The sequence below is a fragment of the Helobdella robusta genome (genome assembly GCF_000326865.2).
Source record: "Helobdella robusta unplaced genomic scaffold HELROscaffold_13, whole genome shotgun sequence".
Lineage (NCBI taxonomy): Eukaryota > Metazoa > Annelida > Clitellata > Rhynchobdellida > Glossiphoniidae > Helobdella > Helobdella robusta.
Window position 1 is genome coordinate 2,941,197 of NW_008703718.1, and position 19,855 is coordinate 2,961,051.

General features: G+C 31.3%; 1 protein-coding gene across 1 annotated transcript; it reads left to right on the forward strand.

Moving 5' to 3' along the window:
* Positions 1–1,774: 1,774 nt before the first annotated feature.
* Positions 1,775–9,004, forward strand: HELRODRAFT_190504 (hypothetical protein; the record flags this gene model as incomplete). The annotated part of the gene is made up of 10 exons (XM_009014309.1): positions 1,775–1,823; positions 3,081–3,181; positions 3,392–3,517; positions 6,113–6,254; positions 6,598–6,837; positions 6,960–7,205; positions 7,560–7,685; positions 7,868–8,044; positions 8,126–8,421; positions 8,536–9,004. 10 exons carry the CDS (start codon positions 1,775–1,777, stop codon positions 8,854–8,856), a joined length of 1,824 nt encoding a protein of 607 aa, XP_009012557.1. The 3' UTR covers positions 8,857–9,004.
* Positions 9,005–19,855: the final 10,851 nt, after the last annotated feature.

Below are 19,855 nucleotides of genomic sequence, written 5' to 3' on the forward strand. Positions count from 1 at the left end.
CTAGAATATTTTAATAGATAGTTAAATAAATAAATTAACAGACAAATAAATACATGTTTAAATGGTTTTACAATATTTGATCTCCAGGCACCTATGAGTTTGTGAGCTGTCTTGAAGGAAAGGATTGTATGAGAGAGGTGGGAAGGTACATACAGGAGAACATTTTCGTCATCATGGAAAACAGCACCGAGTTCAGCTCTCTACCCTGTATTGTTGTCGATATCATGGGTTAGTTCTTGTTGTTGGATTAATTGCGTGTGTGTTTGTTTGTGTAAGTGATTGTGTGGTGTGTTGGATTAATTGGGTGTGTGTTTGTTTGTGTAAGTGATTGTGTGGTGTGTGTGCGCGCCCAAGCATATGCTAGCATTCATGAGTGCACATTATATACTCTAGTTAATGTCAATGGCTGACTTTCCATGGTATTGCAGACTGAATATAAGGTTGACCATTAACACTTAAATAATACTCTGCTAATTAATAATAAATTTATTAATATATAGTATTTAATAAGTCCATTGTGGGTTTATGGGCCAGTGTAATGATATAATGTATGGAAGGCATTTTGAAGTGATGTAATGTTGGAAATGCTGCTGCTCATTATTTGACTGACAATATGTATTAATATCTAGCTATCCTATAATGTATTAATATCTAGCTACCTAACTATCATATAATGTATTAATATCTAGCTATCTAACTATCATATAATGTATTAATATCTAGCTATCATATAATGTAATATTATCTAGCTATCTAACTATTATACGAAATGAAGATACATCATTAACATTATATCAGCATTATAATATTATGCAATGATTGATTTATTTTATTTGTCAACAAATTTTTAGCAATTTACTCAGTGTTATGCACAAGCAGTTTATCCAGTTTGAGTGCAAATGTTTGAATGTTTTGAATGGTTCATCTGGTTTGAACTGAAAATTATTTTGTATTTACCAGTTTGTTTGGGATTATGAGTCTGTTGGTCTGTGATGTTTTTTCATTCATTGTTAATTGATGGATTGCATGTTTACATTTATGTCAAATTCTGAATACAACTGGGACTGCTGATGCTAGATTAGATGCAGTGTCTTCAGTAGTAACATAACCACAATGAGGTTGTGGAAATACATGCATGCACCTAACACACACATGTGTGAATATCATCTTATGGGGATACCTGGATATGTTAATATGTATGTGTGTGTATATATGTATATAAATATATATATACAAATTATATATATATATATATAAATAATATGTATTGTGTGTATATATATATATATATATATATATATATATATATATATATAAATTCAATAAATTTTCCAACCAAGTGTATACACGTGTACATATATTTAGACTTCCGTAATTTTATGCCAAGGATAATGATGTCAACGCTGTTTTTAATCAATAATACAACCTCTAAAATAGGTTTTAATTTTTTTTTATGTTTTTTCTTGCTTTTATAAATTCTCTTGCCATCATGACTTTGCTACTAAAGTACATATTATACATAATGAAGATGCTTAAAAATTTGTTGGCTCTAGAAACCACGTACTGTACTGTCAATTAGTTTTACCACATTTTTGTATTATATGTATTCTTGTTGTTGCTACAGTTATTACTGTTGATTGTATCTCACTGGGTACAGACTTTTAAGAAGTTTGTCAGTGTAGTACAGGTAAACATGAATGTTCTCAAATGCATGGCAAGTACACTAGTGTACATAGAGGCAGTACACAAAAGTAAGTACACCACTTAGTGCACAATGCAGTATGTCTTGCTCATGCTTGCTCTCCCATTCTTTGATGCCTCAGGTGTCTTAAGAAATCATCCATAGCAATCACAATTAATATAATCAAGTCACACTCATATACTAAACTGAATCTCCTCTTTTACTTTTATATTAATATTTGCAATAAATATTATTTTATAAATGTCATTCATTTTTCAAAAATTCAGGTATAAAAAACGTGCTTTCCAATATATTAGAAAAACTTTCACACACAAACATAAACACACGCACACACAAACACACACGCAAACGCGCGCACACACAAACTTGTGCGCGCACATGCAGTTGTGTTTATGAATGCAAACTTCTGCAATGATGATGTGAAGGTGACCTGAAAGTAGTTAAGCATCACTCACAGTATCATCATCATCATCATCGTCTTCGTAAATATTAATATGTTTATTGCTTTGTTCTTTGTTGGCGCTGTTTGTGTGTCTCTGTATTTGTCTGTACATCTCTGTTTGTGCGTGCGTGCGTGTGTATGTGTGTTTGAATGTTTTCCCCAACAAAGTTTTTACGCTGTATTAATTTTTTTTACCTAGTTGTATTACAATCATTTATATATTTCCAGTTACCATTTACGGGAAGATGTGTTTGTAGTTGTTGTGGAATGATTTTTCCGTGGTTATGTATTTTTCCATTCTGCAATGAGTAGATAGATTCATATTTTATTTACATTCATATTGGGTGATATGTATGCGTTCTATAGCCCCCCAAAAATGGGTGATGGATGTTTCTATGTATTACTTTTTCATTGTCATATGATAGTCATTGGAAATGGTGTTATTATTTTTGTAGATGGTATCAATGCTGATGGATGGAGGGATGGATGATGATGATAGTTGTAATGGCGTTGATGATGATAGTTAATGTGAATTTATGAGGATTGTAATGAATGATTTGAGATCATAAATTAATCATTCAGAGGCTTAAAATTAATTAGACAAACAGGTTTTTTTTTCATGTGTCAGGCAGTCAATGTTTGACTAATTTCAATTTTAATTCTTACTGAGTTTTACCTCATATTAAAATGAAAAAACATACCCATGTGAAATACGTATTTTATTTTCTCATTGTTAAGCATAGTACTCAGTCAATCATGTTAATCAGCCAGAAGACATATTTTATTTATCTTATCAATTATACAGATGAGTATTTGACTGAATGCACTATTGCATTCATATTTACTTCATTTTTGCATGTTATTTTGTTTATTTATTTATTATTTAAAATATTTTATTGACCTCTGATGTGATTGTTCAATTTCAATGGATGACAGGACAAGTCTCACCTGATTTCAACTTGACTGAACAACCCTTGTGTAGATTGGTGGTCAGCTGGCTGCTCGAACAAAATATCGACAAGACATCAGATGAACAGGTGTGTTTTTGGTTTTTGTTCATTATTATTTTTTTAAGTTTCAACTCTCTATTCAGTTTCTTATTTCAATTGTCATAATAAAATACAAATGCATTTTTTTTATTTTTTGTCTATGTACTTTTTATTTTAGCTTATTTATACAATAGAAACATTATTATTTATTTATTTGCTTCATTTGATTAATTAATTAATAATTTAATTTCTTTCCAGCTGAGGTTCTTTTTGTTCTTGAACCCAGACAATAAACTGATCGATTGTTCGGAGGAACTTCCCGACAGAAAGCTCAACAACTCAAACATTGTGAAGGATTATAAGAAGAAATGCTCCAAAAAACCAGTTAGTGGTTGCTCCTTACTTCATTCATTTGTTCATCTTTATTATTCACTTCTTGGTTTTTATATCTATTATGAATGAGCTCTTTGTTAAGTCAGCTCTGGCTTTTTAAATTTTTCGTCAAATTTTTTGTTGCACTGATAAAAATTATTATCTTATTCTAACAAGTCTGTTTGTGTATAAATTAATTTGTTTTATGGCGGTTTTTCTGAGAATGTGCTCAGGTTATTTATCTTAGTTTTTAAAATAAAAAATAGCTTAATGTTGGCTTATATGCAAGATGTTTCATTTTTTTATTATGATCTGATCACGTATTGCAAAAGCAACATGTTGGTAAGTCAGTCACTGACAGAATTTGAAGCTTAGAATACGAAACCAAGTGTTAAGAGTTGCATTATTTATATGCAGAGGAGAGAAAGATTTGATAGAGGTATATATATATATATATATATATATATATATAGAGAGAGAGAGAGAGAGAGAGAGAGAGAGAGAGAGTTTATTTGCTCAGCTTAAAAACTGCTGAAGTTGTTGTTACTGATGGAAGAAAACACTGTTTGACTTTTTGGCTCTGCATTCTTCTTGGCATTCTTAACAATATTTTTTTGTCTAAGCTTATAATTTATTACACTTCTCTGTCTGAACCAGTTATTTGCTATCTGTAGTATAGTATTTGTTATATTAGTTTTTTAAACAACCTCATTAACTTACCACTCACTACACATATGCGCTCTTCCTAAAATATAATATGCTCACTACTTTGGCGTTAAGTTGATAAAGTTTTTTTCAATTAGGAGGTTGTTGGCTTTTTATATTTTTATACATGCTTGTTTTATATGTGTATGGTTTGAGAGAAAGTGCAATGAACATTCAGTTGTTTATTTAATTTCAGAGAGTCTTTAAATATTGAGAATTTATGACTTAATCACATTTATGCAAATCTTACAAATTCCTGAATGGCTGATTAGTTCTAAGTAGGCAGCTACTTCGTTAGGCAGTCAGTCTTACATAAATTCAAACTTGATAAATTTCAATTGATGAACATCATTCATGCTTAAATGACCATATAATTGCTTTGATTATTTACTTCACCTCTTTCTCTCTCTCTCTTTCTCTTTTTCTCTTTCTCTCCCTGCTTTGTTTTAGTTCGCATTTGATTTATTTATTTTGTTCATTTATTTATTATATATATTTAGAATTTGATTTAATTCTTAACCAAAACAATGGCAGTTTATTTTCAAGAATGTTTTTATTGTAGCAACATGTAGATGCATTTTATTAATTGCTTGTTCAACTTTATTGCTGACATTCATTGCCTCTCATAGAATTTGACATGCTGTGTTCATGCAACATCATTTTATGATGATTAGTTAGAATTATTTATGTTCTGTATCTTTTAACTGTACTTTTAATTTTGGTAATTTATTTTTGTTTCAATTTTTTCATGTGTACTTAATTTTATTTATGAATTTATATGCGTCTAAGATATTTTTATTTCCACTATTCTGCCCTTAAAGTAGAATTTATTGCAATGTACAACCCATTGATATACATTGGATGGATGGAATGATGGTCCATTAGCGAAACAAATAATGCAGGATGATGTAGCGATTGTAATCTTTGATCTTATTTGAAGTCTTGCTCTTGTTTCTAATGCAACTCTCTCAAATTTGAGCTGTTTTTTGCATCTCTCTGTGTACTTACATTTTTGTATGTATGTATACTTGGTTGCAAAAGTACAGTTTGGTTTTTGGGATGGTTACATGGGAACAGTTGAGCTTAACTTTTGATATGAATACAGCTGACTGCATTATATTATGTATAATCGTCATTTAGTCACATATTATGTTTATTTGTGTTTGTATGTGTAGGTGTGTGTGTGTTTGTGTTTGCGCGAGTGTGTGTATTTAGGCTTTTGTTACATTTCCACTCATTTGTTTACGTCAGCAAGGGAAATAAGGTTTCCAAATAGTATTTATACTCTTCATAAGCTAAACTTATTTTTGCATCACTTGGTGTAGTGTTATACTCTTCATAAGCTAAACTTATTTTTGCATCACTTGGTGTAGTGTTATACTCTTCATAAGCTACACTTATTTTTGCATCACTTGGTGTAGTGTTGACTGAATGTATGTTTCATTTAAGTTGGTTGGTCGTTTATTTATTGAGCAGGCATTACATTAAATTACATTCCTCTTTTGGATTATATATTTTCATTTATTCATTGTGTAAATAAGTTTGGCGCGCGTCTTATCTGATTGCATATTGATGTTCTACGTTATTATACATTTGCATGCCTGTGTATTGTTTATGCTGCTCTATGCATTCGTCAGTATGTCACATGCAGTCTATGTTTGGCTAGGTGTTTTATATTTCTGTTTTGTTATTTTAAGTGTTTCACCTTCTTAACTCTCTTCTCTGACCTTCATTTTATGTGGAAGAAGTTCACAGAGGTCAATAAAAATTTACATCCCGTTTTATCTTAACACTACAAATATTAGTAATTCCTTTGCCAAATTTTTATCATGTTGCATAAAATGAAAAATGCATTCTTTATTTCTCATTCATAAATTCCACTAAACATGTTTTTATTTTCAGAGTTTGAAGGACAAGAGGAATTCGTTGCAGCACCAGAGGCAGAACAGCAGTTCGGGCACTAAATCACCTCAGCCTCCTCTCCATCAGAGTGAGGATGAAGATGACGTTAGCACATCTATGGTTGCATCTGCAGTTGTTGCTGGTACAAGTTTTATCATTTTTCTGTTTTTTTTTCATTTTTTATATTCAACATTCTACATGGAGAATTTTGTATTTTTTTTCATTCCCTAATGATCTTTCTTCGTGTAACTTTTTTTTACCCCAGTGCAACATTTTGTTCTTGAATTGTGTGCTTACGTTAAAATTTTCAATTAAGCAACTTACTGTCAATTTTTTTCTTCTTGTAAACAAAATGAACGTTATGTCTTTTGTAAAAATGAGAATGTTGTTGGATCATTATTTTTCAATGAACTAATGAATTACACGTACAAGAAAGTTTCTTAAGAATGGACATTATATTTTTCACCAACTTGAAAATTCTTCAGACAAAAGCTTCATATGCCTGGCCGTTCTTGACCAGCGCTTGGTGAGCGTGTCAATAAAGTTTCAGTCGGATGAAAACGTTCGCAAGATGTCGTCTGGTGATGATGACAACACCACTGATGAGGTCATCATGACAGTCGATCGCAACCAACCACAGTGTCTCATGACACATCTCTCTTCAATGTCAACTGCCAGATGTGGCTTCGGAGTTGGAGTGGCAAATGGAAACATCATTGCTGTTGGTTAGTTCACTTGAATTTATCTTTTTTGTAATAAATATCAATAAACGATTTGGAAAATTTTTACTGCAGTGAATTTTTATGATTTCAAAAATTTAAGGTGGATAAAATAATTATTTCACCAGGTGGTTACGACAGAGGTGAGTGCTTCAACACAGCTGAAATATACAGTCCAATCACAAACTTGTGGTGTCCTATCAAGCCGATGAGCACACTTCGTGGAAGATTTTCTGCCAGCATGTTGAATGGCAAGTTGTACGCCTGTGGAGGTTCCAATGGCACGAATGAATTGAATTCGATTGAGGCATACGATGTCGCCAGTGATACCTGGATTAATGTTCCTGATATGGCTATCAGGAGGTCTGGTGCAGGTTCGTTAACGCGTTTGTGCACTTGCTATCGATTTCTTCGTTGTTTCATCTTCATTTGTACTGTTCTATTGTGCTTCAGGCATTTTTTCTACTGCATGAAATGTACTGAATGCTGCAGCAAATCGATATTATATGAATAATTAATGGCATCACATTCAACAATATTTCTATTTTTATTTCTTACTAAATGTTCCAATTTTTTCATGTAATTGCAAAAATTCTATGATAAGTCTATTATTATAAATTAACAGTTGTTTTATTTTGAGTTTACAAGCAATTCCTGTAACTGTTATTTAATTTATTTTTAATTTGTATTATTTAATTTATATTATCTGAGTCAACAACTTCAAACAGGTGTGGCAGTGTGTGGTAACAAGTTGTTTGTAGTGGGTGGCTTGTGTGGCTCCAAAACGTTATCTTCGTGTGAGATGTATGACCCAGCTGCCAACAAGTGGACCAATGTTGCTAATCTCAGCACTGGTTTGTTTATTCATCGCTCACTCTTGCTCTTGGATTTTTTAGTTTTATTTCAGAATCGACAATTAATTTATCGTTTTTAATAGAAACAATTTAAACATTTGTTCAACTATATATTGAAAATAAACTCCTACCAAGCAGTCGGCATGAAATAATGATCAAGCAACCACTGTTAATAATTGCAGGTCGTTCGCAGGCTGCAGTATGTTCGTATGGTGAAACGTCGATTGTGGCGCTTGGTGGCTGTGATGCCTGGAACTTCATGAACACCTGCGAATGTTACGACCCACTCACTGATACGTGGTCCTTCCTGCCTTCACTCGTCGTCGCCAGGAGAGGAGCCGGGGCCGCGTATTTCAAAGGTTTGTTTGTTAACTATATTTTCATTCAACATTTTTGATCTGTTAATTTAATCTATGCTTCCTTCTTCACTTTCACCACAGGAATGTTATTTGTTGTGGGAGGCAGCAACGAGCAGACGACCTTGACATCTGTGGAAATCTTTGACCCAGACAACAACTGCTGGTTTGCTGGTCCTAGTCTTGGCATCCCTCGATCCATCATGGGAGTTACCGTCCTGGAAGGCAACAGACTTTTTGTCATCGGTGGATTCAGTGGGAAGAATTTTTTAAAATCTCTTGAATGTTTATCTTATGATTCGGATGAGTTCTGCTCCTACTTGCCTGCTGGCTCCGATATCGAGAGCATTATGAGAGCTGACAGTATCAGGAAGTTTAAGGTAGATTTTATAACATTAATATGATTTTATTCCTTGGCACTTATGCTGATTTCTTATTTAATAGCATGATCATGTTTCATACTTATATTAAACATTGAATGTTCATTTCAACAGTTTCAGAACTGTATGTCATCGAGATCCAGCCACACCAGTTCGACATACAGTGACTCTCCAAAATCACCGCAACTGGATGATGTGGCCAACACTGTCACAAGAAACATCAACTCAGATTCGGAAATCAGCAGTAGTTGTTCCCTCGAAGATTTGAACAAAGATTATCACTTCAACCATCACTCAACTACGAGTTCGGCATTCGGTGATAATAAAATGGTTAATGGTACTGCTGCTGCTGCTGCTTCTTCTCTTGCTGGGGATGCTTCCTTGAGTAATGGCGGTGGCTGTGGTGAAATCAGCGGCAATCATGTTGATCTCTAGGTGCAGAATTTCTCGCGTTCTTGTTTACGATTGATGATATATATTTTTCAGTTGCATTTTATCGAATTTCTTGATTAAATGGGTACATTTAATTGTTGTGACGGTTTATTTTTAAAACATTAGTTTTAATATCGTTGTGAATAATTTATACGATGATTATACGTTGTTGCCGTTGCACTATCTGATTTTGCATTCTAAATGATTTATAAAGAAGATGAAATCGCAAAAGATTTGTTGCACGTGCTTTTGTAAAATGTCTCATCATTTATGAATGCTAGTGTGAACATGAAATATTTTATAAAACATGAAAGTGTATTTGAGCACTGTTGCAATCACTTTTATTTATTTTCATACAAAAAAGGGTTTTATGTTAAAAATTTTACGTTAGGTATATTTTAAATAAGTCGGCAAATGTTAATTAAATTTTTTTTTATCCTGTCACTCGATGTAAAAATTGTTTACTCTTTTTATTCAAGATTCTTTTTAGAATTCTCCCAAAGTATTAAAATTTAGTTTCGAAGATGTACTAATGCGATAACTTAATTAAATAAAATAATTTTTTCATTAATAAGACAGCGAGAAAATTTGGTGTCATCTTTGCTATATTATGTCTAGCATTATTAACCTGCGTGTGTGTGTTTGTGTGTGTGTTTGTGTGTAAGTGTGCATATAAATGTACACATTGGCACATGTTTGTACGTTTTCCGCTCTAAAATTTGTTCTGTGTGTCCTTCCTAAAATCAGGATATTCTTCTTGTAGATCTTGTCAATTATTATGAAAAATATATGCTTTTGTTATGAAAATATTATAAATAAATGAGAAAATAAATTAAAATATATGGCAGACTTGAAGTGATGTAATATAATATAATAAAATAATAATGCGAATAATTTTTGGTTTCGTCGTATCTTCTGGAGAGCCAACAACATCACATATTAAAAGTTTTACTCTTATGAATTCTACGTATTCATTTTGTTATTTTTCATTTAATTTCTTTTTTTAATTCTAAAATAAATAAATACTTCATTTTGTTGTTTCAAGAAGCAAAACTAATTAGTCGCCAATATTCGATTTTTTTTTATTTTCATTTTCTTATTGAACTGTATCATATAGATTGAATTTATGATTCTCATTCACGTGAGAATTAAGTCTGATGCGTTTTTTTTTTCCTTTTTTAAAGTATTAATTTATTCGCTCGTTCATTCATTCATTTATTCATTCATTCATTCATTGTTAAGCAATTTCATTAAAGTAAGCTTTACTTTTTGAAAAAATTAATTGAATTGTATTTATTAAATAAATGCCATATTATTTTAGCTATTATATATATATATATATATATAAATATATATATATATTCATATATATATATTCATATATATATATTCATATATATTCATATATATTCATAACTATATTAATGTTCATTCTTAGATTTTATTTTTTTACTTTGACTGGTTGTGTGGATGGTGTATATATGCGTATATATGCGAAATATTTTTTCTAAATGGAAAATAAATTTATATATTTTTTCTATCTATCTAATGTTTATGATTTCTTTTAAAACACAGCTGTTTCTACTTTTTATATTTTTGCTGTAATTTTTCTTTCTTTCTTTACTTTCTTTCTTTTTTTTTATTTTCGACAACTGATTAGATTTTTCACTTCTGAATACGTCCATGAATATGAATATTATTAGAATTATAAATGTTTATTTACTATGAGTAAATATTGTAGATGCCAGTTTGGTGTATATTTATTTATTCATTTATTTATTCATTTATTTATTTGTTTATTTACTTTTCATTTATATTTTTTATCAGATTTTCTAACATTCAAGAGTTTCTGAATATATAGACAGTTTTAATGAAAAAGTCAGATTGAATCATTTCGCACGTGCATGTCACAACAATTGTCGTTACTAAGGCAGCGGTACCCTGTTATATACCGGTCCGTGTGTGTGTGTGTGTCTATGTACTTGTGTGTGTGTCTGTGTACTTGTGTGTATGTCTGTGTACTTGTGTGTGTGTCTGTGTACTTGTGTCTGTTCGTGCTAGCCGGCTGAGGACTGTTCACGACATTGTTATCGAATGATTGGTTTTTGAGATTCAAATCAAACATTTCTCATCAGCTGGAAAGAGTTCATTTTATATTATATTTTCTTCACTCATAAATTCAATCACTAGTGTAAAAACACGAAGTTTGTTTTAATCATTACCTTATTAATGTTTTATTCCTAACAAAAATCAAACTTACACACGCACTGGTTGAAATTGACATGCGGGGCACAAAAATTAGCGTGTGTTTTTAAACGATACGTTTCTTGTTATTCTGATGCCGCTTTGTATGACTAAAATAGCACTTTATTGCTTTGTGAAACCCTTCTTAAAAGATTTCTTTTTTTGAAAAGAAAAGCTTCAAAATAAAATTAAGCACATAATGAACGTAATGGATCAAATGCAAATCAAACTGGTGCGTTAATAATCTTTAAAAAAGTGAGTTGTTCGTTTATTTTTGTTCTTCAATATTTTTCTTTACTTTTTCAAACTTCTTTACTTTCTGATCCGTTATTTTCATGATTTTATCTTAAGTTAATTGGGTTCTGCTCACAAAATTTATCCTAATAGCATAAGCTTCTTATTCGAGAAAATAATGAATAAATTACTTATTCATTACATGTTATTACCGTTCAAAAATTTACATCAGTTTCAATGTTTGGCAAGCTTTATTTGAATCAAATACAGTGCTCAGTACCGCTAACACACGAAAATATTAAGTATGTGATATATATATATATTATGTATAATATGCAGTGTGTGTGTGTGTGTGACGTTTGTATAAATTTAAAATACGTAGGTGAGGTGACGTTCGATTTACATTTTTGTTCTTCTAACCGTTCTAATGCATTTGCTCACGTCTTCATCTTCATCATTGGATTCAGTTGCAATTGTGCTTAACATTGTAATCTTCAAACAATTGAGTTACCTATCTATGTATATTTGTCCGTATGTAATGTATTGTTTACGTGCATTATTTATATATTTATTTGTATATAAATATATGAGTTTGTTGGTTGGTTGTTTGAAGGAGTGAATGGATGAAGTGATTAAGGCTTGTATGTATACAGTAAAGGTATATAATTACATAACAACTTGGCAGGATTATTAATCTCATGTTCCGCTTCATACAAAAGTACGTTTATATTTGAATGCCTTGGTTCTTACATGAGATTTTGAATACGTTGCCATCTATGTCCATCGCATGTTTTAACATACAAACTTGATTCTAACTTTTTTTTTGTTTCTCTCGGTTTATTATTTAAATCATTTACAATATTTGGTTGGAGATGTATTTGCCAAAAATATAAATTATTATATAAATATAAGTGTTTAACGAAAATGTCGTTTAACCCTTTCATTTCACGTAATTTAAGATCAGGCTTATATAAGGCTTGTAAGGATTAAGATAAATTTCAAACAGAAATAAACACATTTTTGAAAAAATTTGAATCATAAAATTTGCATACGTATTTTTTTATTTATTGTAATTGCATGGATGTGTATTGCGTGCTATTAACGTAACGATATCTTGATATCTAATTAAGAGCATTGTGTTAGCTAATGTAAAAATGTTTTATTTTCTTCTATTTTATAACCATTTGATAAGGAGTGTTACCTCATCACCGTTTTATAAATCGATCCGGCGTGTTACTTTGGTTTGGCTGGATGTGATTTCTTCATTTTATATATATACTTGTAATTATTTTAAGACGACAATGATTGGATTTTGTTGTGTAAAGTTTTATTACATTTTTACCTACAAAAAATACTATTCTGACGTTAAGATAATGTAAATGCTTCATTTGAAAGTTTTAGTTTGTTCTATATGATGTTGATCAACCAGCGTTGATTTTTTTTTTAATTTTCAATTTTTTTATTCAGAAAAAAGGGTCTGCAATGCCACTTTTATGCTGTTTGTATACGGCCCAAAAAAAACATAATTTGCAACAAAAAATAAATTGCACCGAGATAGTTCTTTCAGACACAGACATTTATTATTTATTTCATTTTTCCTAGTGATTGTATGTGTAAGTTATACGTGATTTTTAAAAATATAAATGACAATTAATCTCTGATGAAGTGACTACAATTCAAAATATTTTAGGTTCACGAAATTTCAAATTTGTATACTCCAACATTATTCTTGATTTTTATTGGTGTCATGGATTTTTTAACGGCGAGCCAGTATCAATTTTTATAAATAATTTATTAAGTAAATTTAAGAAGTGTATTTTAATTGAATTTAAATTTTTGAATAAAGATTTGAAAAACTTGGTTTTTCTCTATTGAACAACATAATGCGGGTAATAAATTAAAATCTTCCGCAAATTTATTTGTGTTGCTCTTATTTCACACTATAATATATTGTTAATTATGTTGCTTTTCGTCGTCCAGATGGCGCAAAAATAAAGCCTTGCATGGATGGAGTTAAAATTGAATCGCACTTATTTTGACACAATGTGTGATGTGTTAGTCGTTGATGTGTTTTTTCACGTACGCTGTGTGAGTCTTAGTAGATCAGATATATAACAATTATTTAAGAGATATCAGTTGCATTTGTTCATTCACCATCCCATCCGCATTTGTTAACCTAATTAAATTTGCTGTAACCATTGTATCATATTTTTAACCCATGTTGGTATGATATTCAAGATACGTCAGTAGTAGATAAAACTCGCAAAGTATTGAGTAAATGAGGATTGGATTAGCTTTTAAAGTACTTGTTATCTAATTTCTTTAAGTTGAAATTTTCAGTTCAAAGATTTTGCGTCCCAATTGAAAATAAATCTCAACGAATAAACGAAGATGACTAGAAATGAATGAGTATGGATATTTGACAAATTTTGTTATAAACGGTATGTTGAAAGAACTGAAAATAAGTTCAAACAAAATAAAAAAAATGTAGCGAGACGTTCATTGTTGAAAATACGGGTTAAAAAAGCATTGAAGAACTTATTGCAAGGACACAGTAAATTTAAATGCAACGAGTGACATTGTCAAAAAACGGCCAGATTTAGGTTGTTTGGAGCAACAGTATTCCTGTTGGTTTGTAGGTATGTGCGTGTAATTCAACAGATTCTGAAAATTTTTTTTGCAGATACCATAATCTCTTTTATTGTTAACGAAATTGTGTTTTTGTAAATATTTGTTAACATTGGATTTTTTTATTAAGATATTTAAATTTATATATTTTTTAATTTTTGTTCGTTCTAATAAGCGAGCACGGCAGTTCTTACTAGATTTACATGACTAGATAAATATATAGTTTAATTAAATTATTTTATGCGAATGGTTGTAAGTTTTTAATTATTTGAAAACTGTCTCAGATAAACTGTGTATCAATTTAGTACAGACTTTCGTTAGAAACTAAAGGGACCTTGTATCGCAAGCATTTAATTGATACTCAGTTGTACAACATGACCAGACTATACGCTTAGACAAGCCTATGTTCGCTTGCACGTGTTTTAATGGTACTGTTACAACATAAAATAAAATTCATATTGTTCAAACGGTTCAAACATTGAACAAACTTATTTCAAATGTTAGAAAAATTATAAAATATTTAAGCAGTTTGACGCAATAATCATTTCAATCATTCCATCACCCAAGTGTCTTTATAATTTGGTGTCTTCGTACCTACCAAAATCCAAAAGTCGTGCCAAACAGTTTTCGCCATTTGTTTTTCTGGTTCGCTCTTCAAAATTAGTTTTTGGACCTTTATTAAGTTGTAAATCTGCAAATATTTTGCTTGTAACGAAATAAAGAGTATTTATTATGGAGGCAACTTACGTGTCAAGCAAGCGAGTTTCGCGCTCCTCATCGAAAGATGGAGGACCGGAGCAGTACCTGGCTGATCAATCGTCATCGACTACAAACGGCTCGGTTGGGAACACAAGCTTCAGTTACAAGTCAACTATTACTCCAAGAAGTCTCATTATTCAGAGAAATGCTCCTGGCATCAATGCCAACAACACCAGCCCAGTTTCTGGCACTTATACTAACAGGCAAAGGTTTCACTCAAATTTACAAAAAACACAATTTTTATAATTTTCTCATTCAAAAACTTGGCCATCTTCAGAGTGACGACTTCTCAATACACACCATCTGTAAACTCGTTTGCCTTACTCTCAAACACTGGAGTCAATGTTGTCAAGCAGTCAAGTGATAAGGAAAAGAAAGATATGCAAGATCTCAATGAGAGGTTTTTTTAACCTTTTCTGTGTAAATGAGTCATGAGTTCATTTAATTTTTCAACATTATAATTTAAATTTAGATTTGCAAGCTACATTGAGAAAGTTCGATTTCTTGAAGCTCAAAATAGAAAATTAACTGATGAATTGGAAAGATTAAAGGCCAAATGGGGCAAAGAGACAACTCAGGTATATATTTTCCCACCTGATTTTATTTATTAAAATAATCTCTATTTATTAAAATAATCTAAAACTTAGACATGTTTTTGTTCATAAGATGTTCATTTCAAAGAAAGTTACAAATTGTCAATTTATTTTATGAACCCAGATAAAAGCAATGTATCAAGCTGAGTTGGATGAGGCACGAAAGGTTCTTGATGATGCAACCAGAGAAAAAGCCAGATTAGAAATTCGAGTGGCTAGTCTTGAAGAGAACAGAGATGAGACTATGCAAAGGTCCTGTTCAGCTACTTCATACTTATTTTAAATATGCATTTGTTGTATTATTTCATAGAATTTTATAACTATAGTTGTTTTAACTTTAGGGTTAATTATAATGTTATTTGTTTTAAATAACATTTTTTCAGGTTGTATGATTCAAATCAAGAGCTAGCCAAGAGTCGTGAAGTAATCGAGACTTTGAACCAGCAAGTAGCTTGTAATGAGGCTGATCTTAACTTGCTCAGAAGAAGAATTGATGGACTGGAGAGTGACAGAGAAAGAGACAAGAAAACAATTGTGAATCTTCAAGAAAGTCTCAACAGAGCAAGAATAGTTTAGTATTTTGTTAACATGCTTTCCTGTTCCTCATTTATTTTTATATCACATGCCTGAGTTAGCATAAGGAAATTGTATTCTGTGAAATAATAAAGATAACAATAAATTCTCTTGAAGGATTTGGACCAGGAGACGTTGATGCACATTGATGCAGAAAACAGGAGGCAGACAATTGAGGAGGAGATTGAGTTCCTTAAAACAATTCACGAACAAGTTTGTTTTTTTTATTACACCTTCTACTTCTAGTTTGCTTATATATTTTTTAATGATCTCTATCAACTTATTCACATACAATTATTAATTATCTTTTATCCACCATGGCTTGTAAATTGGTTATAATGATACTGAACATTTTTAGGAGATGAAAGAACTGGCAGCCCTGGCATACAGAGATTCAACAGCTGAGAACCGAGAATTCTGGAAGACTGAGATGGGTCAGGCAATGCGTGAGATACAGAACATCTATGATGAGAAGTTGAACGTCATGAGGGGAGAACTTGAAGGATTCTATAATCTTAAGGTGTTTCATTCATTGCCAACATCTTCATTGACAGACATTGTCGTTTTGCTAATTAATCTTGTCATTGTCACAATTATTATATAAAATCTTTGTATTTTGCAAATTTCCAAAATTTCCAAACAAAATCTAATAAAATTAAGCAATTTAAATCAATTGAACATATTAATCATTCATGTTAATTTCTTATCAGTAAGCATTAAGTGAATAAATATTTTTTGTTTTTGATTATTAGATTCAAGAGTTCCGAACAGGAGCGACCAGACAATCGATCGAGAACTCACACACCAAGGAGGAATCAAAGAGGTTGCGAAATCAGTTCACTGATCTCAAAGATAGGCTTGTTGATTTAGAATCCAAGGTTCTCTTTTGTTTATTAGTTCTATTTCACGTTAATTAAGTTTTACTTTTGATAATTGTACCTGTAAACTTAATTAAAAGCATATTATTTTGAATTTATTTTATTTAAATGGTGTGCATAATTTTTCTTGGAATGAATTTAGTGTCATACAAATTTTTGGTTTTAGTAATGTCAGTTTGTCCAATTTTTATTGTTCATTATTTTAATTAAACATGCTATCATATTTTGTTACAAATCTCAAATAACGATTCAACTTTTTTTGGTAAATTTTTTTTTTTTTGAAAATATTTGTTAACAAAATATCAAAAAATACTTAAAAACTCGGTTGAAAAAGTTAAAGCCATAACTTCATGTAAGTGAAAGCATTTTATGATAGATAATTTTTCATTACATATTCAGAATCTGCGCAAAAAACTTGATATGTCGGACATAATTTTACTCAGATAGCTGACATAAATTTAAATTTGTTCCTTAGTGTAATTGAACCCGCTACCATATTCTGTTAACATATCTCCAACTACCGCTCAACATTTTTGTAGCAGTTACGTTAAAACTGTCAGTTTGTCCAATTACTTTTTTTATTCATTGTTTGAACATCCAATTAGTTATTTTGATTATCTTTGTAGAATGCTCAGCTGTTACGTGACCTTGACAATGTCAGACGAGAGGCAGAGGTTCGTGAAAAGGAATTGTATGATGAGAACGAATCATTGAAAATTGAACTGGCAAAGTTGAGAGCTGAGATGGATTCTATACTAACTGAACTTCAAAGCATCATGGACACCAAGTTGGGTCTTGAACTGGAAATTGCTGCCTATCGCAAGTTACTGGAAGGTGAAGAGAATAGGTAGGCAGAGCAGAAACGTATCCTGGCTGTATTTTTGTGCCTATTTTTCTGTAACTTTTCTTACTTTAAGTTTAATTTTAACAAAAAATTTACTTATTTTCCAGTTGATGAATTGTTTTTTTTGTGATTTGTGATCAGGGTAGGTTTGAAGAATATTGTTGATGGCCTAACCATGGGCAATTATGCTGGTAGTGAATATGGAGGAGCCAGCAGCTACTCCAGTGGTAGTGGGGGAGTTGCAAGTTATAGTGTTGGTGGAAGTTCTGCTTATGGAGGTGTAGCTGATAGTTTTTCATCAAGAAGCGGAAATGCTGGTGGTGGTATTTCGAGCTATACTGTCAGCAGTGGTTCCAATACTATCACTCTGACTGGTGGAGTTAATGGAGGTGTTAACAATGGCAGTTCAGTTGGTATGCAGTCATTCACAAACTCTACCCAGGATACTTCATCCTTGAGTAAGGAAAGCTTCTTTGTTATTTATGCCTCTATAATAATTATTTGAGTTTTAAATTGTGTTTATTTTACTCATTAGAAGTTACTTGCATCTATCAATGAATCCTAATTTTTTTCCCTTAAAGGTAAATCATTGAAAGGTGAGTTGTCATCCAAGACAACCTTCCACAAGAACTCGAAAGGTCCTGTTGCTCTATGGGAATGTCCACAAGATGGAAAATATATTCTCGTTGATAATAATAGTCGTAAGGTGTGTTCATTGTTCGCTCTGTCATTCATTTAATGTTTACTAGCATCAACTTGTTATTGTTTGAATATGAAGAAAGTTATCTAGATAAGGAATAATTGGCTTTGTACTTCAAAATAATGTTTAGTTAGGTTTTATTCACTCTTGTAATTAGTGGTTTAAACATTTTTTTGATAGTTTTAATCATCACACATTGTTCATCACGATAGTCTGAGAATATTGGTGGATGGAAGATTGTGAGAACCATAGACAACAGTAAAGTGGTTGAATATACATTCAAGGAAGGATTCATCATTGAACCTGCTTCTAAATATAAGGTCAGTTTAATTGGAACAGTTTTTTTTCTCTATTAAACTGCCATATGGTATCAACAAGATGTATGTTATACAGTGTTCGAATTGTGAAAAAAGAAGTAGGGGGGTCATAAGGATTGGCGGGTGAAGTTTTGAATGTACGGGGGTCAAATTTTGCGGGGGTCTTATTTTAGAGATAGGGGGGTAAAACCCCCCCAACCCTCCATCAATTTGAACCCTGATGTTATAATTTGGATATGATTTGTATTACATAGGTGTGGGCCCAAGCATCGAAGCCTGACATCTTGGGTGACCATGACTTGGAATTTGATGAGGATTCATGGGGAGTTGGAGCCAACGTGACCACCAGACTGTTCAACACTAATGGAGAAGTGAAATTAATTATTTCTCGTTCATGACTAACACATTTTTTCTTTTCAATTCTATTTAGTGCTTAGAAATGTTTTTTTAGATAATTTTTTTGGACTGTTGAAATTAATTCCTGCTTTTTTCTGAACACTGTCTTTATGTTGAGCCAATTTATATTTGTTTCACTACATTTTTCACCATTTTATTTTAGACGGAATTGTTTTAGACATTTTGTTTGATTCTGGTTTTATTTTTGTTATTAACAGTTTTTCTTTATCCCTCGACTTTATTAGTGAAATGAATGAAATGTGTATAACGAAATGTATTTCAACAGGAACGTGCTATATACACGCAGAAAACAACCTACATGTGATGATGCTATTACATTAAATAATTATTTCGATAACTGGCTGACAGTGTTAATATTTTTAATTAAGTGAGATTTTAACATCTGTTATTGATTAAAAATAATTTTTATCAGTTGTTCCTCAGATCAAATGACTAATTTTATTACAATAATTTGTTTAACTTTAATTGTTAGTCTCATTGTTGTTGTTCATTTGTGATGCCGCAATTGTAAACTAAAACTTGATTCAAAATCTTAATCATTTTATATGATTTCCTTAACTTTAACAGGTTCAACTCCGTTTTAGTTTACAAATTTTCTTGCCCTCAATTTTTAACAACGTTGCGGAATTTCATTCTGTTTTGTGAAAAATAAATTGATTAATTGATTAAAAAATCTTGTTTTTTTTTATTCTGTATAGAAAATAACGTGTGTGTATCGTTAACGTATTAACGTATCGTTAATAGGAAGTTCAATCAATTGAATCCATATGCATTTTATACTATATACACTAAACTTGTTAACGGTCCGAGATTTA